The sequence below is a fragment of the Sinocyclocheilus grahami genome, unplaced genomic scaffold (genome assembly GCF_001515645.1).
Source record: "Sinocyclocheilus grahami isolate Dianchi unplaced genomic scaffold, SAMN03320097.WGS_v1.1 scaffold124.1, whole genome shotgun sequence".
NCBI lineage: Eukaryota > Metazoa > Chordata > Actinopteri > Cypriniformes > Cyprinidae > Sinocyclocheilus > Sinocyclocheilus grahami.
The window spans coordinates 1,922,412-1,950,305 of NW_015505303.1; the positions used below are offsets into that span (position 1 = coordinate 1,922,412).

General features: G+C 39.0%; 1 protein-coding gene and 1 long non-coding RNA gene across 2 annotated transcripts in view; one reads left to right on the forward strand and one right to left on the reverse strand.

Annotated features, from left to right (window-relative positions):
- Positions 1 to 220: 220 nt before the first annotated feature.
- LOC107590072 (nucleoporin 98 and 96 precursor) overlaps positions 221 to 27,894 on the reverse strand; it is a 30,157-nt gene continuing 2,483 nt past the window's right edge. The window contains exons 2-33 of the mRNA XM_016278692.1: positions 24,372 to 24,478; positions 24,174 to 24,269; positions 23,459 to 23,641; positions 23,195 to 23,334; positions 22,974 to 23,081; positions 22,601 to 22,784; positions 22,347 to 22,522; positions 13,959 to 14,090; positions 13,673 to 13,805; positions 13,402 to 13,494; positions 13,172 to 13,315; positions 12,903 to 13,036; positions 12,575 to 12,762; positions 12,354 to 12,473; positions 11,990 to 12,273; positions 8,810 to 8,923; positions 8,449 to 8,587; positions 8,164 to 8,341; positions 7,883 to 8,032; positions 6,664 to 6,882; positions 6,454 to 6,580; positions 5,941 to 6,358; positions 5,611 to 5,843; positions 4,912 to 5,181; positions 4,655 to 4,812; positions 4,427 to 4,567; positions 2,522 to 2,667; positions 2,198 to 2,419; positions 1,851 to 2,092; positions 1,045 to 1,199; positions 843 to 954; positions 221 to 662 (exon numbers count right to left, since the gene is read on the reverse strand). Coding sequence (XP_016134178.1) covers positions 460 to 662; positions 843 to 954; positions 1,045 to 1,199; positions 1,851 to 2,092; positions 2,198 to 2,419; positions 2,522 to 2,667; positions 4,427 to 4,567; positions 4,655 to 4,812; positions 4,912 to 5,181; positions 5,611 to 5,843; positions 5,941 to 6,358; positions 6,454 to 6,580; positions 6,664 to 6,882; positions 7,883 to 8,032; positions 8,164 to 8,341; positions 8,449 to 8,587; positions 8,810 to 8,923; positions 11,990 to 12,273; positions 12,354 to 12,473; positions 12,575 to 12,762; positions 12,903 to 13,036; positions 13,172 to 13,315; positions 13,402 to 13,494; positions 13,673 to 13,805; positions 13,959 to 14,090; positions 22,347 to 22,522; positions 22,601 to 22,784; positions 22,974 to 23,081; positions 23,195 to 23,334; positions 23,459 to 23,641; positions 24,174 to 24,269; positions 24,372 to 24,450 — 5,421 coding nt within the window. The 5' untranslated portion in view covers positions 24,451 to 24,478 and the 3' untranslated portion in view covers positions 221 to 459. The remainder of the gene's footprint in view (positions 663 to 842; positions 955 to 1,044; positions 1,200 to 1,850; positions 2,093 to 2,197; positions 2,420 to 2,521; positions 2,668 to 4,426; positions 4,568 to 4,654; positions 4,813 to 4,911; positions 5,182 to 5,610; positions 5,844 to 5,940; positions 6,359 to 6,453; positions 6,581 to 6,663; positions 6,883 to 7,882; positions 8,033 to 8,163; positions 8,342 to 8,448; positions 8,588 to 8,809; positions 8,924 to 11,989; positions 12,274 to 12,353; positions 12,474 to 12,574; positions 12,763 to 12,902; positions 13,037 to 13,171; positions 13,316 to 13,401; positions 13,495 to 13,672; positions 13,806 to 13,958; positions 14,091 to 22,346; positions 22,523 to 22,600; positions 22,785 to 22,973; positions 23,082 to 23,194; positions 23,335 to 23,458; positions 23,642 to 24,173; positions 24,270 to 24,371; positions 24,479 to 27,894) is intronic.
- Positions 21,938 to 27,894, forward strand: part of LOC107590075 (uncharacterized) — a 20,728-nt gene continuing 14,771 nt past the window's right edge. Inside the window, exons 1-2 of the long non-coding RNA XR_001609740.1 lie at positions 21,938 to 22,008; positions 22,372 to 22,379. This is a non-coding gene — a long non-coding RNA (uncharacterized lncRNA). The remainder of the gene's footprint in view (positions 22,009 to 22,371; positions 22,380 to 27,894) is intronic.

Below are 27,894 nucleotides of genomic sequence, written 5' to 3' on the forward strand. Positions count from 1 at the left end.
GTCCAAAGAAAATGTTTACATTAAGTCTTTATGTATTGTCTGGTGGCCAGAGTACACCGTAGGCTCTAAACACACAAGCAACACAATATATGTTATCTTTGAATGGACCAGATGATAGATCACAATGTAACTTTTTAACTTAAATAGACAAATGTAAAAGTTCTCAAATCTGGCATTTTCCGCCGAGTATCTCGGGAAGATGAAATCAACGGGTGTATTCAAAGAGATACTTTATTCAAGACGCATTCATTTCTATAACTACAATACAGGATTGAAAGGGGGAAAAAGCTCCTACACAAACACACAAGGGAATGCTTTATTCACAAGTATTGTGCCTAAATATGCATCAAAAGTTCAACCACGGCCTGAAACAGCCATATAGTTGGAGTGCTGAAGGTTAACCCAATCAAGACTCATGTTATTTCTGCAGAACTGATTGAGAAACTTTTATCTTGATATTTAGTGACCGATAACATACTCTTGCAGGTATGACTGAGTAAGGCTGCGGAGTTCCTCTAAAGCATAGTCCTCCGGCATGGGTAGACGTCCAATGTGTGGCGCAAGCTGGCAAAGAGGGATGTGTCGGGGATCTGGGGTGCCTTCACCACCTTGCTGGAGACTCAAGACCACCCGAAGGATGTTAGCCACACGTTTGGCCATCTCTATAAGGCAAGAGAGATGCAGGGTTAATGTTAATCAAATGAGGTTACAAACTTGAGGCACTGAGGAACATCATTTCTAGCCAGTTTCATAAATTAGCAAGGAAAGCAGTTGAAATGAACTTAACAGCAACATCATTGCAGTATAAAGTTCCCACAAAACACAGCAAATGATTTTCGGACCTGATTGTGCAAGTCGGTCTTTAGCTTTGGAGCAGGGGAGACGCTCTATTCTACTGCAGAGAGACGTCACCTCTGTATGCAGTCGCTCCAGCTCATAACCTGGGCTTTCCATCTAGAGATAAAAATAGAAGACAATCACATTAGAAGTTTCTTAAACTTTTGTTCTAGTTGAACAACATACTATCCTGAGCAGCAAGAATACCTGTTGGATGTCCTGCAGCGTCTGAATGACATGGATGTAATCAAGGTAGACTCGTCCAGACGTGTCCCAGTCCTGAATCTTAACACTGCGCTCTGGCACTGCTAACCCCTCTAGGAATTCCAGAAGGTACTTATGATTATCGTTAATGATGCAGTCTGAGGAAAAAAGACAGGATGATGGAATTAGTACAGTTAGTACTATCATACAGTTTCATACAGAATTCACCAGAAGCTACTAAAAAAAAAAAGAATGTTCAAACCGAAAATACAGATTTACATATTACCTTTGAAAAAAAAATCTATAAAAGTACAAAAAGTATAGTCTAATTTTAAGCTGGGTAACCCAAACTCTAAAGCATAGCTAAAAAATGCTTAAATCACGCAGTTTCAGTCAGATTTATTGAATATAAAGTGCTGTTTGAGTTTAACAATTGGCAAGTAATTACTTTTGTTTCATAAAAGTCTCTAATTCAAATTTTTAAATGGATTATATATTACAGTGTGTATGTATGTATGTATGTATGTATGTATATGTGCGCGAGTATATATATATATATATATATATATTTTTTTTTTAACAGTATATATTACAGTGCATTTTACAGTTTTTTCCTGATGGTTTCTTCTTTGCTGTCCGATACAGCAAAGAAAGGCTCAGTGGTGAAACCACTTGCAGTTCTGCTTATGTTTACAACATAAATGTGTTGTTTAGAACTGGGCAGCAAACTGAATGCGTGTAGCTTGCATTGCTGCAGACGTGACATGTTTTTTGAGAGGCATGTTTGCGTGCTTTTGGTTTATTCAAACCTGAGGCCAAGTGCTGGATGACAAGCCGATGGCAGTGATTCCAATGGCCGGCCTTGTAAAGGTGCAAAGCCTCACTACGTTTGTCTCCCCCTCTACAAGCACGAATGGCCTTGGCCTGATGGATCCACTGGATGGGGATCAGCAACTTTTCCGTGAGAAACTGCTCTTTCTCCACTGATTCTTCCGTCTCCTCAAGGGAGCAATGCAAGTTGAGCATCTCTCTCACTGCACTCTCTCTATGCCTGCAAGCAGTTGGAAATCATCTCATGTACAATCACTCAACTCATCCTGATCCTATCAAACCTATCAAGGACTAAATGAGTACTCCGAACAGAGCAGACACTTACCCAGAGTCAGGTATGTGCAGCAGCACGAAGATTGCCATCTCCCATAATCCTGCACTCTCCAGCTGGGCAGCATAGCTGGCATGCAGCAAGCCCTGGCATGAGGTGGACAGGTGGTTGTAGTTAAGAGCCTGCAATACGTTCCACAGGTGCCAGCTCAGCCGGTAGTCCAGATGATCAGCAGTTACTGTGCTGGGATCAAGTAGCTGTTGTAGGCTATAGTGCCTAAAGAGAGGAAAAGATGATAAAATCAGCCTGCATAAATACACAGCTGTGGACACCATCATTACTTAAAAATCAGGAAAGAAAGAGGACACTATTACAAACCTGTCACTGTAAAGTTTGAGCAGGTGGAAGCAGATGTCATAGAGTGGCTTTTTGGATTCCATCTCTTCATCCAAACCCAACAACTCGAGTTCATCTACGTAAGGAGGTAAAGGAGGGCAAGCATACCTTTTCACTTCCTCTGAACCCTGAAACACACACAAATACAGTAATACAGCATTTTGAAATATATAATTACACAGATGATCAAGAATCTCTCAACAAGGTAATGCAGAAACATGACAGATTTGCTGTTGCTAGTTGCCATGGTACATAATTCTATTAGAATTTTTCTTACAGCATTGACATTAAACAAAAGTCACTGACACAAGGGCTTTTAACATTAAAGGCCTTTTCACACTGAACGTAAAAATTCAGCGCGATGATGCTTTTGAATCGAAACAATAGATCCCTATGGGGCTATTCACACCAGGTATAAGCGAGGATTTTTTTTTCATCCTGTGTGTCGATTTTTTTTCGGGCCATCCAATTAGATTTGAGATTAGATCACGTGCCCAGAGCAGCTGCTGTTGCAAAAAAGGGTGAGAATGGTGATGCTGTTTCGAAAACCGAAGAAGAGTATCCCGAGAGAGAAGAGAGGATGGATGGGGAGTTCTTGTTATCATTGGTATCTGGGAACAGATTTATTCTCACATGGTATTTATACAGAATATAATTTCTATTAATTCTCCACTGAATTATGTGATCTTAAAAGCACTGTCTGTATTCTTCCACATGCGTGAGTATAATTCTTTAAAAATCCTACAATGTGATTTTCTGGATTTTTTTTCTAATTTTGTCTCTCATAGTTGAGGTATACCTATGATGAAAATTACAGGCCTCTCTCATCTTTTTAAGTGGGAGAACTTGCACAATTGGTGGCTGACTAAATACTTTTTTGCCCCACTGTATATGAGTCAGAGCGCGTTCACTCTAGACCTATCAATCAGGCATCTCCTGCCCATCCGTATAATGGGCAGGAGATGTAAAATATTTTTATACACATGAAATATAAAAGCAAATAGACATGATTAGGATGTATTTTCTGTATGCATAAAATACATCATAATCATAACAATGATATTTTTAAAATAAAGGATGTTTATGACAAATGATAAGCAGGTTTAGTGTTCATTCCATTCTAAAATATACAATGAGTGCATGTCTGCCAAAATCAACTACAGATCACAATCAGAAGTTATTACAAGCATTCAATGACGTTTAAAGTGGACTTTAAGCAAAAACATTAATAACCACATACATTTTCAAGTGTAGCTCGATGCTAATTGTACCGCTAATTATATTTTAAGATGTATTCTTGTAAGCATTATAGATAAGTTTGTGTTTCTGGTGAAAAACTAAACTTTATTTATCTTAATGTAATGTTATTGAGCAGCGGACAATGGTCAACGGTTAAATCGATATATGAGATACATATCTGAGGAAAAATGCATTCTTGTTCAAAAGTGATAGAAAGGTTTTGTAACAAACAGCTTTACTATTTCAAATAAATGCTGTTCTTTTAAACAACTTTTCCAATATTGACAAAAAAAAAATTCTTTAGCTTCAAATCAGCATATTAGAATGATTTCTGAAGGATCATAAAAACTGAAGCCTCGAGTAAAGGCTGCTGAAAATAGCAGCTTACATTACATAATTACATTTCAAAATATATTAAAATAGAAAGCAGCTTTTTATTGTAATATTTCACAATGATGCAGCATTTTTCATCAAATAAATGTTAACCTTGGTGAGTTTAAGTTAATTCATACAAAATCATTTACAAATCTTAAATAAAAAATGCCTTCCTTATGAAACTTTATAATGTCTAAGAAACTAATATAGTTTTTCAAAAACACCAACAACTACAACAACAAAAAAAAAAAAACCTAGTGTGACATGAGGTACCTGAAACGCAGATTCATATTTGGCGAGTGCATCAGCTACAGATGCAGTGGGAGGCAGCATGTACCAGAGATGGACAGCAACACACCGCTTCCAATCAAGCTCGGAGCACACGTTTATACAACTGTCTGTTGACTGCCACACCTTTACCAAAAAAAAGAAAAAAAAAACATTTCAAATCATAAACAGTAAACACCAAAAACATGCATCTAGATTTAATGGTATACTTACTGGTTTTCCTGCAAGCAAAGCAAATATTCGCAGCCTGTCCTCGTCTATGAAGGAGTCCGTCTGCATGCTGTTCCAGTCACTGAGCTGCAGAGCCAATAGATCTCTACAAACCTTAGAGCCAACAGCCTGAGACAGTAACAGAGCAAGACGATGGTCCCCTACACACACAAACAACATCTTTATTAGAACCACTAATGTTGTTGTACAGCATGCAACTTGACATTAAGCATTCAGGAGCAAAAAATGTGCACACTCACCACTCTTCTGGGACAATTTGCAGGCCTTGCTTATGCAGTGGCCGGTAAGGTAACTGAATATGGCCTCAGCCTGGCTGTGCTGAAGGGCTCGACCCACCTCCTCCTCAATGCATTCAGCCGCACACTCAGAGAGCCAGTGCGAGAAGCTCCTCCGCCTCTCAAGCTGCTGCTGGTAATCGGAGTATTGCTCAGTCTCCACATCCCGGTCACCAAGACTACCCCAAAGAGCAGCACATAAGGTCCAAACTTGGCGCCAATGGACCAGACAAGCTAATGTGGAAAATCAAACGGATTTAATATATAATATGCATATTCATTTATTTAAATTAAATTTTAAAATGATTTAACATCCATTAAGAATTTTATATATACACAAACACAACTGTCTAAAGGTTTAAGGTCGGTAAGATTTAAAAAGTGAATAGAAAGTTAAAAAGAACAGCATTTATAAAAAAAATTAACTGTTCTGTAGCACTGTAAATGATTTTACTGTCACTTGCTAAATATAAGAAATAAATGTTATGGTCCCCATTGACTTCCATAATATTTTTTTTCCATAATATGGAAGTCAATGGGGTCTAATAACTGCTTGGTTAACTATAATCTTCAAATTATCAAGGTTTGGAACAACCTGAGAGTGAGTAAATGATTATAGATTGATAAATCCTCCTGAGAAAGGAAGAAGAAAGCACTGCATACCATCCCCTCCTCCTATATCTTTGTTGACTTCCATAATCCACTCTGCATAACCATGCAGAGCATCCACTCCTTTTGCTGGCTGGATGAAGGGACAGTAGTCCTCCGTGTTGATTGTGCTGTGCTTTAGACCAATCTCCAGTGGTCTGTGATACAGAGCAAGGCTCTCTGCTGACTGTTTGGGCTCCAGGCCGACCACCTGCTCCATACGCACTTTAAATGGACTTTCAGTGATCCTAGTATGATGAAACGAAAGGAAAAATTGAGAAAAATTCTGCTGCATTTTAGTTGTGCGTTGTTTGCACCGATAAACTATGAAGAAGCTAAACTTACGGTTTGCTTTTGGTAGGTTTGGGTAAGAAGCCAAATCCCATTATCTCTGCCGACTGCTCCTTAATTGCCTCTGTGACACTAAGTTGATCTCCACAGTGCACCAGTGTCCAATTGGGACCCCAGCCAACTCTGAAAGATCGCCCTCTGAACAAAGCAGCATCCATCAGCAGATGGCCTTTTCCTAGAGTTATGGAGCTCTCCAGAGGGACTGGGCCCCCTAGCCTGCGGGCCCCCACAGTTCGAAGAGTAGGTTCTGGAGGAGGGGCCGGCAACAGGAAGGAAGGACCCAATGATGGCCATGGAGATTCTGATGCTAGTGACTTGCTAAGCTTCTGAGGTATTCCACTAAAAGGAGCCTCTGGAAACTGGGAAAAAAGTCCTCCTCCTGAGGTGAATTTGGTTTGTAAAAGGGCTCCAACTGTGATAGAAAAGCCACAATATCAGACATGTTTTCAAGAAGTTTACTTCCCACAAGTATGTAAATTGCATTATATATATATTAGGCTGGCATACTTGATTGCTGACCAGCTCCAGAAAGCAAGACTTTGGGGGAAGCCACATCCTGTATGAGCTTTGAAGAACCATGCTCTTGAAACAAGTCACATTCATCATCGTCTGCAAAGAGAGAGGCCTTCATGATCTGTATAGAAAACAAATCAACATTAACTGAAACAACAGAATGTGACTCGTTTCTAATCTATGACTTAATTACACACGCGCTACCTGTAAGGTATGAGGGTTGATGCCCATTGAGGAAGCAATCTGACTCGATGCAGACACTGGCTCATGCTCAGCAGGAGTCTCAGATCTCAGCTTCTCCTCCAAAGTTCTCTCTCCATCCTCCTCACCCAAAACACTGTCTGCCGGGTGTTCTTGAGTAATGTCAGCCATGTCACTGTCCAACTCCGACACACGGCTGAGCAGCTCAAGAACTGCTGTACTCTACACATATGGATACAAAGAGATCAAGTCAAGTAGTCGCTCTTGATCCAAGTGCAGAGTACAGTTAAAACTAATTTTTCATCCCTATCAGACCCCTTCAGCAAAGTTAAAGTTGACAGAAAGCAAGCTTTCAAACAGAAATCAATTTTTACCTAAATAATTTCATAGACATCAAGGTTCTAGTTGCTGTCTATTCAAAACATTGCTATGAAAGCACTGTGTAGCCATGAAATGTCCTGACACAAATATTTTCTTTATTGTACCTTTATTTGTCAATAAAATACATGACAAAATCAAAACAAATTCACACACTGCCACCCATGCATTTTTCACTGCTATACTTCCAACGAAACAATCTGAAACCCCACAAGCTCATATTTGTAAAATATTAGACAGACTTTATTACTGAATGTAATATTTAAATCACCTGTTAAAAGTAAATCTAAAATACAAATGGTCAAACAAACTCTTTGCTTGTGTGTTTCACAAAAATCATAACATACAAACATACTTCATATTTTGGCAAAGATAAAGAACCCAAGCATAATGCTTGGCTGCATCTTGTTCCACTCAAAACACATTCAGAATTACCCCTGTATTATCATTCGGTCTAAACAAATCAATATTTTTATTAAAGAAAATACTGTAACGATTAATATTCCACTGAAAATGAAAAGTCTAGTCTTTACATTTAAAGCACCTGCTAATCTCAACTGCAAAGAAGAACAGTCAGCTTTACAAACTATAAATTAGATAAAAGGCAACTCCCTTGGTTATATGAACTTTCTCTGTAAACTCAATATTTAAAACATGTGCACAACATTTCAATAACTTCCGATCTCTTGGCTTCACAAATGAAAAGCATTTGAATCACTAAATCTCTTTGCGCTCTCCCCGCTGCTATTATTGCTCTGGACTGCGGGGAGCACAGCAGGTATAAGTGAACTTGAGTGGCCCTGAAGACCAATGTGTGTCAGACGCAGCGTGTTCCTCAGTCTACCTGAGCCTGTGGCGCCATCTGCTGCTGGGTCAGTGGAAGCTGTGGGATCCCAGGTGGAACACCCGTCTTCAGCTTCTTCATATCAAGCTTTGGGGGGACTTCCTCTTCTTCATCAGATTCCTGGAGTCCATACTTTGAGAAGTGGGCCACCTGTAGAGGAGAATTTGGTTACATTCACAAGACTCATACATGACATCAGCTAACTATGCAATTCAAGATCAGTCAGAAAACAAAATGTGGATTGAAAATGGAGAAGTTAATGGAATGTGGAGTAGACACGCCTCAAAGACCCAGGAGCCAATTTCGGGTCGGTATTCCAAGAAGCGGGCACCCTGTTTACGCGAGGCTGCCTCAAGCCGGCCCTCGTAGTTCATCTCAGTCAGCCTCTCTAGACTCTTAATCTGAGAGCATGTTGTCTTGTCATTGGGCCACACACCATCTAGAGTCACCTCAGCACGTCTGTGTGTTACAAGAAACAAAATACATTGCAACAACAAAGAGAAACTCAGTTTTAAAGATTGACCAAAGCAGTTGAGGAAGAGGCAAAAGCGATCCATGCACATTACCTGTTTAGTCCCTCTCCAGCAGGAGGCTTGTCTTTGTCATCAGGGTACACAATTATCTCCTTACGCCTGAAGTGCACAATCTCATCCAGGTTCATGTTGGTAAGATTCACTTCACCAGAAAAGAAAACTGACCCATAGCCTGCAAAAAAACAAAACACATTGTTGTCATGCTCCACTCATGTGCTACCAACAGTAGTCAGCATTTGAAGTGGATCAAAACAATTCAAATTTGTCTTAAGACAAGACCGCATTTTGGTTTTAGGACAACTTTGATGAAAGGTTTTGATTCACTTCAAATGTTGACTAGTGTAGATTATCATTTGTTCTTGGTGCACGGTGGTGCTTCATGCAATACTTTTACCTTTCCTGCCGACAGTGAAGTTCTCCACAATACACTCCCCATTCTCATTCAACATCCTTCCCAGCTCTTCCATTGATGGGATGGTGTAGTAGCCCACACGGGCAAGAACTATACCTGAGAGAGGACAGAAATAGCTCGGAATAAGATTGGTAGCCTATTAGTGTTGGGCGATATGGTCATTTTTCAAATCGTCATATCGCCAGTCCGTGAGATCGCCGATAGACGATATTATCGTGCATGGGTGGGTGGGGGCAAGAGAGAGATTCTCTTTACTTGTCATAGGTTATTTCATTAGGGCTGTCATGATTATGAAATTTGGCAGACGATTGTCTAAAAATAGTCACGGTCTACTGTTTTAGGGCTTTAGCGATTATGCAGATTAATTGTCTGTTTTTATGGCTTTCATTATTTAATTGATTAATTTAAGGGTTCAGTAAATAATTATGATGTTATCTTTTAATCTTTTCGAGTTATTATTTTGCAGTGTAAGATTACATAGAGTATTCCCAATTCTAAGAATTGGCCAATACCGATCCAACACCAGCGCTATTTTTTTTCTGCACCACTACAGAATATCAATCCTGTGTTTGTGGAACTAATGGTCACTCTTTTAAACCCTTTGTTAAACGCAATCCACTAAACACTCACTTCCTCATTACAGAGAAAAACTACATTTGAATAAAAATATATAAGCTATGAAATTAAACTAGCTGACTGTATAATTTAGCAGCAAAAACAATATCTTGAAAAAAAAAATCTTTGGTGCACATTATACACGTTTATGCTGTTAACTATTTGTATTCTTACAAAATACGTTTATGAATATAAGATAGAAATCATGAGAAAAAGAAAGGCTTCTAATAATCTTTCTGTTTGTGATAATTCCTTCCTTCCTTAAAGAATTATAATGGGAATATATCATCTTGGAGAGAGAGTTTTACCGTGCTGACTGTCATAACTGAACGTGACGTGCTGTTAGAATACTGAGCGGAGAATGACTGACAGCTGCAGCAGAAGGAAGATGAGTTTCTGTAAACCTAAATTCTGTCCCTCACATTAAGATATGGAATGGCTTCAGATGATATAGCTGGGCTCCAGACTGCAACCATTTTTTCTGCCTGTGCGACTAAATTTTGTGTGCGGTCGCACTGGCGCGACCACAGCGTTGGTGAACTCATAAGCACTGCAATTTCTGTTGCATATGAGAAACATCAAACGGCAAACAAAACTGAAAGCATAATGAAACGGCACTTGGAGAGTATACTCGCCACCTCAGCACGAGCGCGAAGGTGTGCGCAGCAAAAACAACGCGCATTGAGGAAACGATGGACGGTTTTCAAGCGAAAGTCAAGTAAAAGACCGCTTCTTAAACCAGAGAAGGTGAACATGCTGGTATTCTTGTGGGGGGAAAAAAACATGCAAGCACTGTCACCGTTAGTTTTTCTTTTCTTTTTGTTTTCATTTTTGAAAAACTTATCTTTGCCGTTTACCTCACATTACGCTATGGAGGCTCTCTTTTATTTATTTGATTCCTCAGTGTTTGCTAAATGTTCTGTAATTTATTAGTCGGTATATAATACAGCATGTGGTGTGTGCCATGCCTCATCTTATTCGTTCTTACTGATTTATTGTTGTTGTGCGTTTTAATTAATAATAACTATGAATCCATCTTTTGTTTCAGTCTTAAAAAAAAATTAAAGGTGTGTAGATGCATGAAAGCAAAACAGTGACAACAAGATCGCGAATTCGAAAGTGAAAGCATCCGAAGCCCATGGCTTAACACAGCAAAAGAGAAAGAAACTCCCATTCACAAAATTGAAATCACAAATAATACTACTGATGATCAAGAACGGGTTCAATGTTAACCACTTTCGTTTCCATATAACTATAAACATTGATAAAAGTTCATCAGCATGCATTGAATGATCCCATGCTGTAGAGCAAAAATAAATAAATAAAAAATATTGCGACCAAATCATGTGCTCGTGCGACCAGCTGAGATAGTTAGTTGCAAAAGAGCGACCAGTGGGAAGAATGAGTCTGGAGCCCTGTATAAGCTATACAGTGCATGAAAAGCAAACTGGTGTTCTTCCGTTTCTTTTGGTGTATGACTCCCCCTTGTCTCATATAAAAAGCACAATAATAATCGCGATTAGACGGTTATTTAATTATCGCGACAGGCCTATAATTTCATAACTATTTGGTGTTTTAAACCACGCGCGAGAGAGAGAGGGAGCCTATGGAAGCACCACGAATCTAAATAATATACTTTCAAACATACTGATAAACTAACATGTTAAATACAAAAATATTTAAAACAGCTAGTTCATATATATTCGGATACAACAGTCATACATCGCTATTAGGACCGCACATCCTGTGACAAGTTTGCTGCATCGACGCACCGAAGTTAACAGTCTGGGGTGCGTTTCCCAAAAGCATCGTTAGCTAAACTATGGTAGTTAGTTCCATTGAAATCTATTGGTAACGACGGAACTTGCGACCATATTTGCGTTTGGGAAACGCACCCCTGGTTTGCAAAATCAGTCAACGGTGAAAATCAAAAGTAGATTTATTTTAAAGACCAACAGTTTAACACTAAATATTGGACATAAACGAACACGTTAAATATAAAGTATTTAAAACAGGTAAGTTCATATATTTGGAGTAAATTTAAACAGATACATCAGTCATACAGCGCTCCTGACCTCGCGCCCAATGATGAGCCCGACGCACCGCCACAGAAACAAAAATGAGATGCGTTCTAACATAACTGTGGCATTAAACTCAGTTAGTGATGGCTCGGTTAAAATATTGCACATATATAGGCCATTCAGATTACTTGTTAAAGTGCAACGAAATACCTTATATCAGCAGACGATATGTGTCTGTGTTTGTGGTTGGAGGCTCCTTCACTGGCTACAGGCTCCTCATTTGCACACGCGTGTGTGAAATACAGTGCTGAATGAAAAAGCGGGGCAATTTGATAATAGCCGAATTATAATGGGCCGCCCAATAATAATAATAATTATTATTATTATTATTAATACATTAATAGGAGAATGAGCCTAATATCGTCTTGACTATCAACAAAGAGATCTGCTATCGTCTATCGGCACAACCCTATAGCCTATCAAGTATAGTGTACGTTTTGAAGAATGTCAACCGAGACAAGCATACCAGCTGGGTGAGGAGGTTTCAGAGCCTCCAGGTCCTCATCTCTCTCCTCCTGAATGGAATCCTCTGCTAGAGAGATGTCCTCGCTGCTGGCCTCCAGGCCATTGCGATGACTGGCAGTTCCACGCATGTTGAACTCAGAGATTGTGTCCTGTAGCAAGGGGCTCGGCTGGGCGTGTGGAATTAGTTTGGTGATCGGGTTTGTGTAGAACTTGGAGACCTCCAGATCATCCTCCCCACTTCTCTCCACAGTTACTTCTCTGGTCTCTCCTTCATCCATACTCAGACTGACGTGTGACAGGAAAACATTGAAATATATGGTTGCATCTTTACTAACTGTAATGGTTGAGAACTAGTGTGAACTTACCGGAGTCCGTTTTGTGGGTATTCTGAAGGAGAGGCCAAGTCATCAGCCTCTCTGTTCACAGAGCTGTTATACAGACTGCTGTTATTCAGATTCTTCAAAACAAGCTTCTTTATGCTCTTCCTAAAACAAGAACATGCAGACAGGAACACTTTAGTTAGTGCACTACATCTTGAGCTACATGTACAATAAGAGTAGCTGGAGTTATGAAGTCAGGTTCTTACCTAGGCATGAAGGCTCCATTGTTAATAGAGGGTTCATCATCATCAAGTCCATCAAAGAGCTGAGATTTGGAGGAGCCTGAGGAGGACAGAGCTTTGGGACGAACACGGGTGGCAGGACGAGGGGTCAGTTTGTACTGAGTAGGGGTAGTCAGGGCTTTCTGGGCAGCTGGATTTGTGGGCTTCAGACGCTAATGATGCAGAAAATATGTTAGCAGTGAATGTACTGTGCTAAATGGTGAAAAAAAACAAGTGGTCTTTTATGGAGCCACTCACTAATCTATTAAAATAACCAATATGTGCAAGCACCATGTAAACGGTAAAATCAAACCTCTTCCTTCTTCTTTGGGTCTGACAGTGGATTTCTGAAGAGGGGTGAGTCTCCAAAAGGAGAGTAGGCCAATGCATTGATCTGCTGTTGGAGGACAGCCTGCTGCGCAGCTGATGAATTAGGGTCAGTCAGAGCTGTGAACAAAACATAGTATACCAGTTATTTATTTGACAGAATCTCAAAGAGATCTACCTCACATGAAGTGCTCAATTTAACATGACTACAACCAATTATGGGAATGAAATAATTTATGAAGCATCTGCACTGACCCACAGGCTGTTGAGGAGCACCAAAATTCAGAGTGTTGGCTCCAGTGTTGAAGCCTCCAGTCCCGAAGGTGCCCACTGACCCTAGGGTGGAGCCCAGCTTGTTCTGGTTGTTCCCAAACAATGATGTCTGGCCAGTTCCTACAGCTGAAAATACAGACTAATACTTAGAAACCATGTTTTCATTCTTACAATAACAAATGACAACAAAAATCATGCACCCCAAAACATACCTCCTCCAAAGCCAGTTCCCAGTCCTGTTCCCAGGCCTGTCGTAGCAGTTTTGCTCCCAAAGAGACCCACACCAGTACCGGTTGCACCAAATCCTTTAAAGTACACCAACATTGACATTTGAGAAGAAATATATCGGAATTTCTAGATCAGATCTAAGTGCACACTGGTGAAATGGCGCCAACCACTTTCTTCACCAAAACTGGGAATAATTTGATTACAGCAAATACTAGTCAGTGTTAACTTCATACAACTTTATTGTTAAAGGCTTACCAAAGGTTGAGGCGTTTGTGTTAGTCCCTAGAGTAAGCGTAGGCTTATTTGCAAACAGACCAGTGCCTGTTCCAAAGGAGGGTGCGCTAGTTGTGGTGGCGCCAAATCCAGCAGGCTTATTACCAAAAAGATTCTGTGAAATAAAGATGACAAGTTAACCATTTAGAAAAACAATGCAAAAAAAAATCTAACTTACATTTGAAAACCTAAAAATTTACTTTTTAAAAATACAGAAGAGAGAAAGGTACAAAAAAAGAGAGGTAACTGTAGCCTCTCCAGAAGTCACCTGTGTTCCCACATTCCCAAAGCCAGTGTTCGTTTGCCCGAAAATTCCTGTGCCGAAGCCTGCGGCCGTACTTGTGTTAGTGTTTCCAAACAGTCCTCCAGCCTGAGAGGCAGCAGTGTTGCCAAACAGCCCCTTAAAAATAAAATATTGGATGAAACGCAGAATTAACCAGGGCTCGTATTCACAAAATATTTTACCTTACCACTAAGAGTTCTCCTAAATAGCAGTAAAAGTTTTTAGCTACGAGTTTTCTCTTAAAACCTATTCACAAAGCTGCTGAGAAACATTTACTAAGAAATAGAGAGAAGTCTTAGGCCAAGAGTAAGAGCGGGGTTGACCTCGTTGCTATGGATGATGTCAGCATACTTACTAACTATGCACACAGTGATTGGCTGATAGTCTAAGTCAGAGATTTATTCATGGAAATATTGTAGAGCACAATATTATGTTGCCATATTCAAATAAAGGTTTAAAAATTAAAAATACAAGACGGTATTTTTTTTTTCCATGCATGTTAACCATATTTTCTACTGATTGAGAGAGGAAATACTGCAGTATATTGACTTCGAATGCCCTATTTTACTGTCATGAGGAGTGAATAGTCAAAAAATACCACACTAAATAGTGACTAAACATGACCCCTTTTAATACATGTTAACCAGGAGTCACTCATTTATAATCGCAGCATCGTCTGATAAAATCAACATGCATCTACACTAAAGAGCGGCTATGCGGTTGTTTTGGCTATATTACTTTTTTTCTCATGCGGCGCACTGCCTGCGTCTTGAGTAACAAACTAAAAAAAACAACAAACAAAAAAGTGCATGTGATATTAACAGATGAAATACGCTCATATTTATAATTCCAAACAATCAGTAAGCGACAGGTGCTAGGAAACGCTGTTTTGTACTCCTTTATTGACGAGTCGGTTGCGGTGCGGCCAACTGAATGCGCTGCTTCTCTTCCGCTCACTGCACATAACAGACGCCGAGAGAGGTGACACTTCTTCGGGAAAGTCAGACCTCGCGTTCGCGGGACAGCACTGGCGAAATCTTCCAACTGAACCATAGCTAAGGTTCATACAAAAAAGTCGCTAGGTTTGTCAGTATGAATATTCTATGTAAAAAATCCGCTAAAAGGGTCTGAAAGTTACTAAATCTAGTGCTAAAGTCACGCTCATGTGTGTGAGACATGGGAGCTGATGGCAGGGGGCGGTGGATATTTGTGGCGGTCAGTGTGGATATTGTGGATGAGTTCTTCTGTGTCATCACGTTCTATTAGTTCTACAGCTTTAGTTTCGGAACTGTCACGCTTAGTAACACATACAGCTGTTCCCTCACCACAGTGCAACACCCCTTTTAAACAGTGTCGCGTTCCGAACACTGTTTAAGTGACATATACCGGTATTTTCAAAATTCATATCATAACAAAAATAAAAACCGGTATTCGGTATACCGCCCAGCACTAGGTTAAAGTGTGAACTGTTTTAGTAGAGTCCCAGGTCATGCTCTCATTTTGTCTCTCATAGTTGAGGTATACCTATGATAAAAATTACAGGCCTCTCTCATCTTTTTAAGTGGGAGAACTTGCACAATTGGTGGCTGACTAAATACTTTTTTGCCCCACTCTATATACACATACATACATAAATATATATTTTATAGCCTATTATTTAGGTACTTATAAGCCATAGTTTGACAGAATGTTCTAATTCAACATGCCATGGGAAGTCAATCTAATTTAACATTTTCTTATATTGATATTGTTTATGTCTTACTCCTTAACAGTTCATCAGGCTCTTAATGATTTAATCTATGCCATCTTTTGAAATATCTGAAGGCCATGTACCATAGTTCTTAACTGAAGCATTTGTTATCAGGCCCGTAACCAGCTATGAGGCCACCGAGGTCCGGACCTCGGTAAATTTTTCATGTTCAAAAATAAAATGTGTTCTTTGACTAATTTGCTGTTAAACTCCTGAAGTGAACGAGGCTTGAGAGAGCTGTGAGAGTAGTGATGACCGGTTCGCGAACGAATCGCTCGATTTAACCAGTTCTTCTTAGTGAACCGGTTGAACCAGTTCACCAAATCAGACTGAATCGTTTGAAACCATTCGCATCTCCAGTAAGCATTAATCCACAAATTACTTAAGTTAATTTTTTTAACGTGGCTGACACTTCCCGGAGTCAAAATAAACCAATATCCCGGAGTAATTCATTTACTTAAACAGTACACTGACTGAACTGCTGTGAAGAGAGAACTGAAGATGAACACGAGCAGAGCAGCATGTGTGCAGCGTGCCGGGTAACGAACGTACACGCCCACTGCTGGAGCAGTTCTCGTTCTCGAGTCAAGAACTGGTTGCATCGGTTTTCGGATCATCAGTACACTGAACCGAGAGCAGTTTCTTTCGGACACGTCCGATTTGAGAACCGATGAGCTGATGATACTGCACATGCGTGTAATTTTTCAAGCGGACGAAAAGCATGTCATCCAAGTATTTTGTTATACATCGGTTATAAGTGTGATAATATATTTTATTTTACTTTTTTTTAAAAAGATGAATGGATCTAATCTGTGTACTTTGTTCAGTTGAAGATTCTGTTAGGTTATAGGCCAAAGGGGTTTGTCAGGGAAGTTGGACAATAATTAAGACTTTGTTTAATAGGAATAAGGGACGATTTATGAAATACCTGTACTGTAATTATAGTTAACGAGGACACATTCACAAATTGAGTTTGTAGTAAATAGAACATGAACACGAGTAGAGCAGCTAATGATATACTGAACGTGCGTGCAGAGGCTTGACTCGCCGTTCTCAAGTCAAGAACCGGTTGCATCGGTTTTCGGAACACCAGTACACTGAACCGAGAACCGTTTCTTTCAGACACATCCGATTTGAGAACCGATGAGCTGATGATTCAGCGTGAAGCTACCGAACAGATTGCCTACTATGACTGACGCCCTAAAAGAACCGATGAACCGGTTCATTGAAACAAACTGTCTGAAAGAACCGGTTCACGGAAAAGAACCGAACTTCCCATCACTATGAGAGAGGGCGCGGGCGCATCCTCCGTGTTGCCAGATCCAGCTATTATAAGCGTTTTTGGACTTGTCTTTTCCACTTAATTTAACACTTTAGAAAGTTAATAAAGTAGGAAGTCGCAGTTTAGAGTTAGAATCTTTATTTTATCTTATTTGCAAAAGATTGGAAATGATTTTGGTTTATTTTTAGTTTTTTGTTTGTTTTAGTATCAATATCTGGCAACACTGCATCGCCGGAACTTAAACTGAAAGCAATCAAAAAAGCCCATGGACAGGTTTTTGCTGACAGAATACAAAACGCAAAAATTACCATGATATCATCTGTCATAAACGTTATCAACGCTGTCAAAAACAGTAGCATTTAACACTAGTACACACAGATCTGTAGAACAAGTAGGTTACAGAATGAAATGACGCAAAAACTAGCCATGAAGAAGTCTATGCCATGTCATTCAGTACAGTTACATTTTCACAAATCATGCTATAAACTTTCATAAGAGCACTAGACAAAGTTATTGTAGTTATGTATTGTTGCATTAAACAACTGATAAAATTATCCACCCTTAAATACAGTGGCGGCTCATCGGGGGAAGCACAGCTTCCCCAAAATTTTGAAGTGAAAATGGGAGGACGACGATCTAATGTTAATAAAATTCACAATTAATTTCAGTTCATGTCTCAGAATATGTATTTTTTTTTGTAATTTCACAGCTGTAATACCATAACATGTTACTGAAGCTGGAAAGCGCCGCTTTTCTATTGTGAATGTGCCGAATCTGCTGATGAAATTACAACCGCTAATGATAGAGAAGGGGAGGGGGAGGCCGGGGGAGAGCTGAGCTCTTGTGCCTCCGCTGGTAAAAAAAAATTAGCCAATCACCATCTAGTGTTCACTTTCAGCACTGAGGAGTGTTGAGAAAAGAAACCTCGTAGGGGAGGCTAGCCTCCCTTCTGATATCAACCAATCATCCTAGAGACGTAAATTACGTGATATTAGTTTGAACATCTCCCGCTGCGCTGATAATGTACCAAGTACTTATGAGTAGCGATATTGAATATTTGATCGCCAACAGATTTACCAAGCTATCATTCAAACAGTAAATTAAAAATAAAGGGAGAACATGCCTAAGCTGGATATAGGCTACAGCAGTCAGCTTAATTAAATGGCACAACAGGCAGCTCTCTTTTAACACAGACTTTTAAGAAGGGATGGAGATTTGTTTCAAGTGTTAGGCCAGGTAAATGAAATTATATTATCTTGCTGTATGTATGCGTGTCGTTTTCTTTACGTTTTCTGACTAAAAGCAACCAAAAAGTGGTTAAGCAAATACTACTACTACTAATAATAATAATTAGGGATGCACCGATACCGATATCGGGCCCGATACTGGTCTCCTGTACTCGTTAAAATGCCCCGAAACCAAACCCCGATACCACACAGCATGTGATAAGCGCCATATTCAAACAAAGAAACACAGACAACAGAAAGGAGTTAAGGATGACTACTACGAAGTATATGTATGCAATGAATATAATGTTAAACGTTCAGTATTAACGCCTGTATAGCTGATCTGCGCGAGCTGATAAACAAAGCACGCTGAGTGGATTGAGCGTGCGGCCGCGCAGATGTGCGAGCTTGTCGAGTGAATATATCTTTCTCACAGACATCACTGGAAAGTTTGTAGTTCGGTCAGATATGTCAAAAACCTTAGGCATACACGACTTTCTGGCGAAAGTGAGAAAATGCGCTGTACTACTGTCCTCTCATTCTACACCAGTACAAATACCTGCATGCGTTACGTGTGTTTTGCTTGCTTGAGTGTTTCTGCATTATATGAGTGGCTTTGGAATATAAATCGCAGCACGTTTCAGATGAAAACACGCGACTTCTATTTCTGAAAATATCACAGTAAGGAGATTTATAACGAGTGGTTCCCTGCATTATTACAGCAAAGCGCGTGATTACAGTACTAAGCCGCTGCAATGGAGAAGCTCTAATGCTATTAAATTAAAGATGTACCATAGAGCAAAAAAATTAACAGTGAAAGTAACAAAATCTTGTAAAATACATTTTAATGGGCATAAAACAGTGAAAGTAACAAAAACTTGTAAAATACATTTTAATGGGCATAATTAAGTGTGAAAATAACCGAAGGATCTACAGTGAAACCAAAAATGATTCAGAGACCAGATATAATTTTTGATATTTGTTTTACTAGTGGGTGCAGGACACTATAGTTCATTTATGTAAGTGGGGATAGCAAAATAAAGTAAACTGTGACAAATCATACCCAAAAATTCTTCCTACAGTGGACTACCAGTAAAATTGATACAAATTTGGGTCCAACAATTATTCAGACCGAGTCTGGGAAAAAAACTGAAGTTGAGGTTTGCATGAAGCTGGATGACAGCATGCCCAGGAGACTACAGGCTGTCATTAAGGCTAAGGGTTGCCTGACTAAGTATTCATAGTTGTGTAAATACTGTCATACTAACAGCTGTCTGAATAACTTTTGGTTGATTGTAATCTATTACATACCTTTCTATCAAAATTATCTAACTTTATCAAGATGAATTTGTTCTGACCAAGTTTAACTGAGTTCTTGTCATATTTTATTACCATTTTCTAAACTATAGCGAATAAACTGTGATAATGTGAGAAATGTTGAAGGTGTCTGAATACATTTTGGTTTGACTGTATCTATTTGATAAATGAAGTTAACCAACTAACATTATACATACCCTTTTGGTTTCTGTACCCAATATTTAAAAAATTTACAAATGCAACAAAAATATCGGTATCGGTAATCTGTATCGGCAAGTACCAAAAATAAAATTATCGTATCGGGCGAGTACTGGAAAAAGTGGTATCGGTGCATCCCTAATAATAATACTAATAATAATCGGCAGGGATCCCAGACCAATACAATTAGTGTGTCTCTATTTTAAAGGGGTCATATGATGCGATTTCAAGTTTTCCTTTCTCTTTGGAGTGTTACAAGCTGATTGTGCATAGATAAGATCCCTGAAGTTGCAAAGACTAAAGTCTCAAAACCAAAGAGATATTCTTTATCAAAGTTAAGACTCTGCCACGCCCCCTTAAAACGGTTCGTTATAACATGCCCCCACATATCTACGTCACTACACTCTTAAAAATAAAGGTGCTTCAGAAGGTTCTTCAAGCGATGCCATAGAAGAACCATTTTTGGTTCCACAAAGAACCATTCAGTCAAAGGTTCTTTAAAGAACCATCACTTTCTTACCTTTTTATAATCTGAAGAACCTTCTTTCACCACAAAGAACCATTTGTGAAACAGAAAGGTTCTTCAGATGTTAAAGGTTCTTTATGGAACCATTTAGACAAAAAGGTTCTTCTATGGAATCGTGAAGCACCTTTATTTCAAATGTGCATGCAAAGAAAGAAGGCGTGGTTTCAGTAACCGTTAGTGTTGAAGCAGCATGTCAGGGAGACGCTGTGTGTTTCTAGGTGAAAGCAAAAGCACTTTATTTGGCCTTCCGAAAGTAGATGCATTTAGGAATCTTTAAGATTACTTACAACAGAACAGCAATGCATTTTATGTAGGGCTGAAGGATTAATTGCATTTGCGATAATATCGTGATATGAAATAACGCGATTTTTCAATCGCAGAGGCTGCGATTACACGGTCACGTGACACGCGAGAGTAAAGAGGTGTGTTCGACTTGAAGATCAGATCGGTGTATGACATCAAAGTACGGCGAGAGAAAGCATAAGGAGACGTCCGCGCTCTCTTATAGCTCTCGCAGTACTTTGATGACACACCCATCGGTCTAAGCAGCGCTGCTTCAAGTCGAGCGCGGGCCATTAGCAGAAAAAGAAAATAAATAAAACGGTAAACAGCCAAAGGACGTAACTCAGAATGGGAGATGGATCGGTGTGTGAAAGCGAAGAGAAAAGCCGAAGATGAAGTCGCACAGACCCAGGCAGGTGCTGGTCATTTAAAAGCTAAATGCAGAAAATATGACGAGGCATATCTTGCTCTCGGCTTCACTCACTGGGTCTATACCAGACGCTACAGTAGTCGCGTCACAACGCAACTGCTCTACACTGGATGCGACAAAGCGACCTTTGCAAATCATTTTATCTTTGTGTCAGTATGACATAAATAGAACAAGACATCAGTTTAATGTCGGGTTTTGTCGTGTCGCGTCGCATCCAGTGTAGACAGCGTCACTGATTATAATGGTTCTACTGTATTTTGCCGCTCGCGTCCGGTGTAGACACGGTGTTTAATGTCGTTGGTGAGGAGGACAGACTGCGTGTCCTATGCCTTAGCGGACAGCATTAAACCCACAAAAAATAAATAAATAACAGCGAGAGAATAATTATAATAATAATAATAATAATAATGTTATTCTCTCTATGCTGTGTGTTGGGCATACTATACAATGATTTATAGCTTGTCTTTGTTGAATAATACAGAACATAAAGAGCTTTAAAAATATTAAATCGCAATCTTGGTTAAAAAAATTAATAAAATAAAATAATAAAATAATAATAAAAAATAAATAAATCGCAATTAGATTTTCCAAAATCGTTCTAAAGCATGTCAACATATTCTGTTACACCAAATACACAAAATTATCTTTAAAAAAAAGCATCATATGACCCCTTTAAATCCCACGAGCCGTCACTGCTTAAATATAGTAAAGTATTAACAAATTTTGATGGGGGGCATATACTTAATTAGATAAGTGTATGTTCAGCTTTTTGTCAGCCTCTTACATGCTTCTTAAAAACAATTAGCTTTAATTACCTTTTAATTAACAGAGTAGAATAATCTTGGCTGATAGTAAGACATGCAAATGTAAAAATATATATATATTGGCCGCAAGAACAGCTGTTACTTCTTGCCAAAATGGTTAATGAAAACAGGATATAAATCAAAAGAAAATTTGGAATTGGGGTAACCTTCAAAACCAAAGGTGATAGCTTTTTAAAAGGTCATTATCATCAAATGTTTACGTTCAGAAACAGATTGCCAGCAACAGCCATTTTAGGAATAGTTTGTGGCTTGGTCTTAGTGACTTAGGAGTCCTCTTCACTACTCCTAACCTTTCACAGATTTAGGAGCTAGTTTTAGTGCTAAAACACTTTGAGAAATACTCGGAGCAAAAATGTAGGAGTCCTAAATTTAGGATGGACACACCCATTATTTTTAATATATTCTCCTAAATCGGCGAGTTATAAGCTTCTTTTAGCCTTAAGATGTTTTGTGAATACGGGCCCAGATGTTAGATTAATAAGATCAGTTAAGAATATTTAGTAAGTCAGTGCAGACATTTACTACTGCTGGAACTCACCATGCTGCTGCTGTTGCCAAAGGAGAAAGTGTTGTTTTGGGTGGTGGTAGCTGAGCCAAATGGTTTGAAGAGACTGGAACCTTGCTGTTGTTGTTGTTGCTGTTGCTGTTGTTGTTGCTGTTGCTGTTGCGGCTGGCCAAACAAACTTCCTGTAGCTGTACCAAAGGCCCCGGTGCCTGCAGTGCAAAGACTTAGCACACTTTTTCAACACACAAAAAAAAATCCAAATAAAAAATTAAGGAAGAACCAATTACTTGTGCCAAATGAGGTCTTGTTCTGGCCGAAGCTGAAGCCAGTGTTTGGAGTTGAGGATCCAAAGAGTCCAGTGCCAGTACTGGGAGTAGCTGTGGCTGCTGCACCAAAGAGGCCACCCGTGCCAGCTGCCATGGGGTTGGAAGGACCCTTCCTTCCTGCCTGGTAATCCTCAAACCTTAATTCCTAAAATCAAGGAAAGAAAGGCATAGATATTTCATCATGGCTTTAAATCTTCAAAACTCTAGACAACAGAATTGTTACACATTTTGTTCTCTGCTTTATCAAAGCACCTGACAAACAGTGCTTGTGACAATTATTTCAGCAGGCTGCCAAGTACTAAAACAACTATCACAACAAGAGAATCCAACCTACCTCTAGGGATTTGCTCTCGTATTCCTTCATGGCAGTGATACACTGATGTTTGGTGTTGATGCTGGTTGTCACACCTCCTTTTACCATTGTGTCACTCCCAGTTGGTGGCTGCAGCAAAACGCAAAAGATTTAGGTAAAAAACCATGTACGAAAAAGTAGCTAAATTACCAGTAAGAAAAAAAAAAAGAAAAAAAAAAAAGTATAATAATTTCTAAACGAACATTGAATTTGATTGTTGTGCCAGGGGGAGCAGCAGTGAAACTTGATGACCCAAACAAAGAGCCTGATGTTCCTCCAAAAGGGTTGGATGTTGTGTTGGTTGTCCCGAATAATCCACCGCTATTGGTGCTGGTACCGAAAGCTGCAAAGCAATTGAAACAGTTACTTAGGTCCATTATGTCTGAGCTATTCTTTTAATCCAAGACACTACTTCTACAATAAATCAAACAATTTATAGCTACATTGGAATGCTGCACGAAACTTACTGCCAAAATTGGCTGGTTTGTTGGCACCAAAGGCATTATTCTGCTGGGAAAACAATCCTCCACCTCCAGTGTTGGTGCTTCCAAAAAGGCTGTTTGATGTGCCACTGGTAGCACCAAACCCAAACCCACTACTGGTGGAGGATGTGACAGGCTGACTGAAGGTGCTTGAGCCAAATAGGCCACCTTGAGGACAGACACAAATTTGAATACAAATCACACTGTTGACCAAATACAACATTCTTATGGGACTACTCTTAAGCAATAGCACATCAGTTTGTAAATAATCACAACAATCAACAAACAATCTTTCCTCAAAACCACCTTTAAATCAATAATTGTCAGCCAAGTTTTCTCAGTGAGTCACCACTTGACTGAATTGGATTCATTCATTATTAGCAAACTCACTTTTGAGATGATTTAGTCAGCAGCAATTTTTTTGTTTTGTTGCAGCTTAAGTCATCACTATCATGCTCTATTTTGCAAATGACAAACATGCAGAGTAAAATCAAATTAGTGAGAACTACTGGTCCTGCAAAACCAACAGGCAGGATCACATTGTCATGTTACATCTACACAAATAAATGAAAGCTAAATCTTACATAAGGAACAAACACAAGCAAATAAAAAATAAAACAATGTTTTAAAAACTGATAGATTCTATGAGCATTTAAAGATGGCTCTGAGATTCTGCATACACCTACAGAAAACAGCATACCAGGTTTGTTCTGGGTGGTCCCGAACAGTCCCCCTGTGTTGTTTGTTGCCCCAAATGCTGATGATCCAAAGCCTCCTGTTGCTCCAAATCCAGTATCTGATGACAAAAGTAACAAAATTCTTTGTCTCTGTACAGTATTAATTCTTAGTTCTCAAATTTCTTTACATATAAAATACCATAGCATACATATTAACTTACTTTGTTGCCCAAATGTTGAAGTAGTCCCAAATCCTCCTGTCCCTCCCCCAAAGGGAGCACCAAAAGATTTGTTGAACATCTTGCACTGCTATAGAGCCTGCATATGTCTGCACAAAACACAAAAGCTTTCAGTTCTAGCACAGGAAATACACTTCAGCTGATTTACTAACAATCAATTTATTCTATATATAAATGGTTATTATTAGGTGTTCCAACATTTTGTTCACTACCATGCTGAACTGCCAATATTACAATGACTAAAATTATTTATTTCCATAAATATCACGGACTGGTGTTTCTGCTAGGACCAACTGCTGGAAATGATTGGAGGAAAAGGAAAAAACAAAAACCCGTTATTCACAATCTTCCAAATGCCTTCTCCCCTCTGAATAATAGTTAATGATTTTAGCAAGTAAAATGACTTTTAGTATAGCCTAATTCTAAAAACGTGGTACACATCTTTTAGCTAAGAAATCTTTAATGTTTTATGAAGTAAATGCAAAAATAGGCTACATTTTATATTGTCAGTAATATTTCAAGATAAACATACACTTAGGGCTGAAATGATTCCTCGAATACAAAAAATTTTCGAGGCAAATTATTTATTTGTTTAGTCCATTTACTGTAACTACACACGGAACACCGTGTTTCCCCAGGGACCATTAATACTGACACACAACTCGATAAACGCTGGACCAGACCATAGATGATAGACTGTATAAAAACAGGGACCAGACTTTAAAAAAAAAAAAAAAGCGCTTGACATTTAAAACCGTAAATCAATATGGTGGCTAGTTATAATGTCCCTATGTTAGCTATGTTTTGTGAAAGACTAAACGCCATTGTGCATAAAAATACCACAGAAAGAAAGTTAGTCAATATTAGGGCTGCACGATAAATCGAAATGGAATCGAGATCGCTATTCGACAGAAGCTGCGATTGTCATGCGTATTTTTCAGTGAAGCACAGTTCTGTGATCAACAGTAAATCTCCATCCAAAGGCTAGAGGGCGCACTCGCGCTGAAACTCCAAATATGCCTCGCAGAAGAAACCCAGAAAATGCCTATCGCTGCAGCTGAATAAACAGAAGATTCAACTGCTTTCATTGATTCAACGTGACTAATAAACACACGGTTTATCTGAGTTCTTATTATTATAATTTTCATTAAAATAAAGTATATAATGCAATGCCTTTATCACTGCTTAAATACTATGAAATATGTTGCGTGCCTTATTCTGTGTAAGAAGCCACATCATCTCACAGAAGGATTTATTTCAAACACTTGACTGACGTTATGAAGTGAGTTTGGAGTAAAAATATGTTATTAAATTTGGTATTTTCACATGCTTTCAGATGGAGCAGCATTTACTTCACAGAGCCGTAGTTCACTGAGAAGCTATGCAACCAGCTGTCATTATCACGAACGATTTCTTCGATTTCATAATTGCGCAATAAAATCGTCTGCGATTTTTTTTTGCGTAACTTGTCAGTGAACTACGGCTATGTGTAGTAAGCTCTGCTCCATCTGAAAGCACATGATGATGATTTCCTGCTGATTACAGAACCGGCATTACGATCAAAATGCGCATGACAATTAGGGGTGTGCGATATATATCGTCTGCGATAATATCGTAATTGTTGTTTTAACTATGTGCGATTTGACATTATCGAGTATTTTGCAAAAACCATTCAAAACATCCCTACAGAACGCATGCATACATTATGTGAAGTCTAAACTAGTGCGTGTGCGCATTTAGCGTGTTTTCTTTCACTGCATGATTCAAGTCTATTAAAGGGGTCATATGATGCGATTTCAAGTTTTCCTTTCTCTTTGGAGTGTTACAAGCTGATTGTGCATAGATAAGATCCCTGAAGTTGCAAAGACTAAAGTCTCAAAACCAAAGAGATATTCTTTATCAAAGTTAAGACTCTGCCACGCCCCCCTAAAACGGCTCGTTCTAACACGCCCCCACATATCTACCTCACTATGTGGAAATATTTGCATAATGCTGCCCAAATGTGCACGCAAAGAAAGGCGGCGTTTTTTCAGTAACCGCAGTTAGTGTTGAAGCAGCCATCTCAGGGAGACGCTGTGTGTTTCAGTGCAAAAGCACTTTATTTGGCCATCCGGAAGTAGATGCAATTAGGAATCTTCAAGATTACTTACAACAGAACAGCAATGCATTTTATGGACGACCGTTTCGTGAACCTAGGAGAGGAGGTAATTCTGAATTTACTATGACAATCTGGCGCTTCTGAATCAGCTACTGTTTTGTTATTAGTTTAAGTATTTGCTATTGACTGTTCAAATGCAGAGTTTTGCGCATCGTGTGTGTGTGCGTGCGCGCGTGTGAGAGAGAGAGCGAGAGAGCTCAAAGTGGAGGCAGCTGTCTTAACCGTGGCTTGCAAACACATACCAGCTTCATCACTGTGTGTCAGTCACGAGACTCTGTTCCCCTTTCATTCTTTACATTTATTTTGAAAGATGAAGCACGTGATTATGGTAAGGGGCGTTACATTTCCGATGAGTGCTTGCGGTGTTCGGCCAATCACAATGCACTGAGTCAGCTGGCCAATCAGAGCAGACTGCGCTTGTCGGAAGGAGGGACTTTGTAGAAAATGAAGCGTTTGAGAGAGGCGGGGCATAGAGGACTTACAATAAAGTACAGTATTTGAAAAATAAGGTGTTTTTTGAACATTAAAGCATGTCAACATATTCTGTTACATGGCAGAAAATTTTATACCACTTCATATAGTTATTCAATTTCACACGAAGAGTGCTGTTTTTCTCCAAAAATTACCATGATTACAAATGTGACATTGAATTCAATAAACAATAAGTTAATTAAGAGATTTACGTTTTAGACACCATATTGCTTGTTTTTGCTCTATTTCGCCAACAAAAATCATTCCGAATACAGTCACAGCGCTGTTTTGTGTCTCTGTGCAACATGACGGTGTTTTGTTCCTTGTGAATGAATCAACCGTTTAAATGATTCGGTTCAATCGCAATGACTCACTTCTTAACAGTGACTTGCTGCCATCTACTGGTGGTTTTTCATTTTTAAAATAATTTTAAATATCAGTATTCAATGTTTTGTTTAAAATAACAAAAAAATATTTATGCATTTGCACCTGCAGGTTAAATGCATTCATGTCCCTCTGTGTGGGAAATTCATCCCAGGCAGCTTCTGTGTTTCCTCTGCATTGCAAAGATGAATTTTGATACTGATATCATTTGTTTGGTAACAGCCCAAATGTCTTTTATTCTAATTGACTGATTAAATGTAAGAATTTGAAATTTATAAAGGTAAAAATGCCCATAAAATGTAAAAATCAATTTAAACTTATTGGAACAGATTAATTTCTATCACTGCTGTGAACTGACCCGCACACAGAATATGAAAGATTTCAAAAACAAATTTTACACACACACACACACACACACACACACCAGTACGTATAGGGACATTTAAGAGGGTTTATTCTCCAAATAACTCTAATTTCATGTTGCAGAAAAAT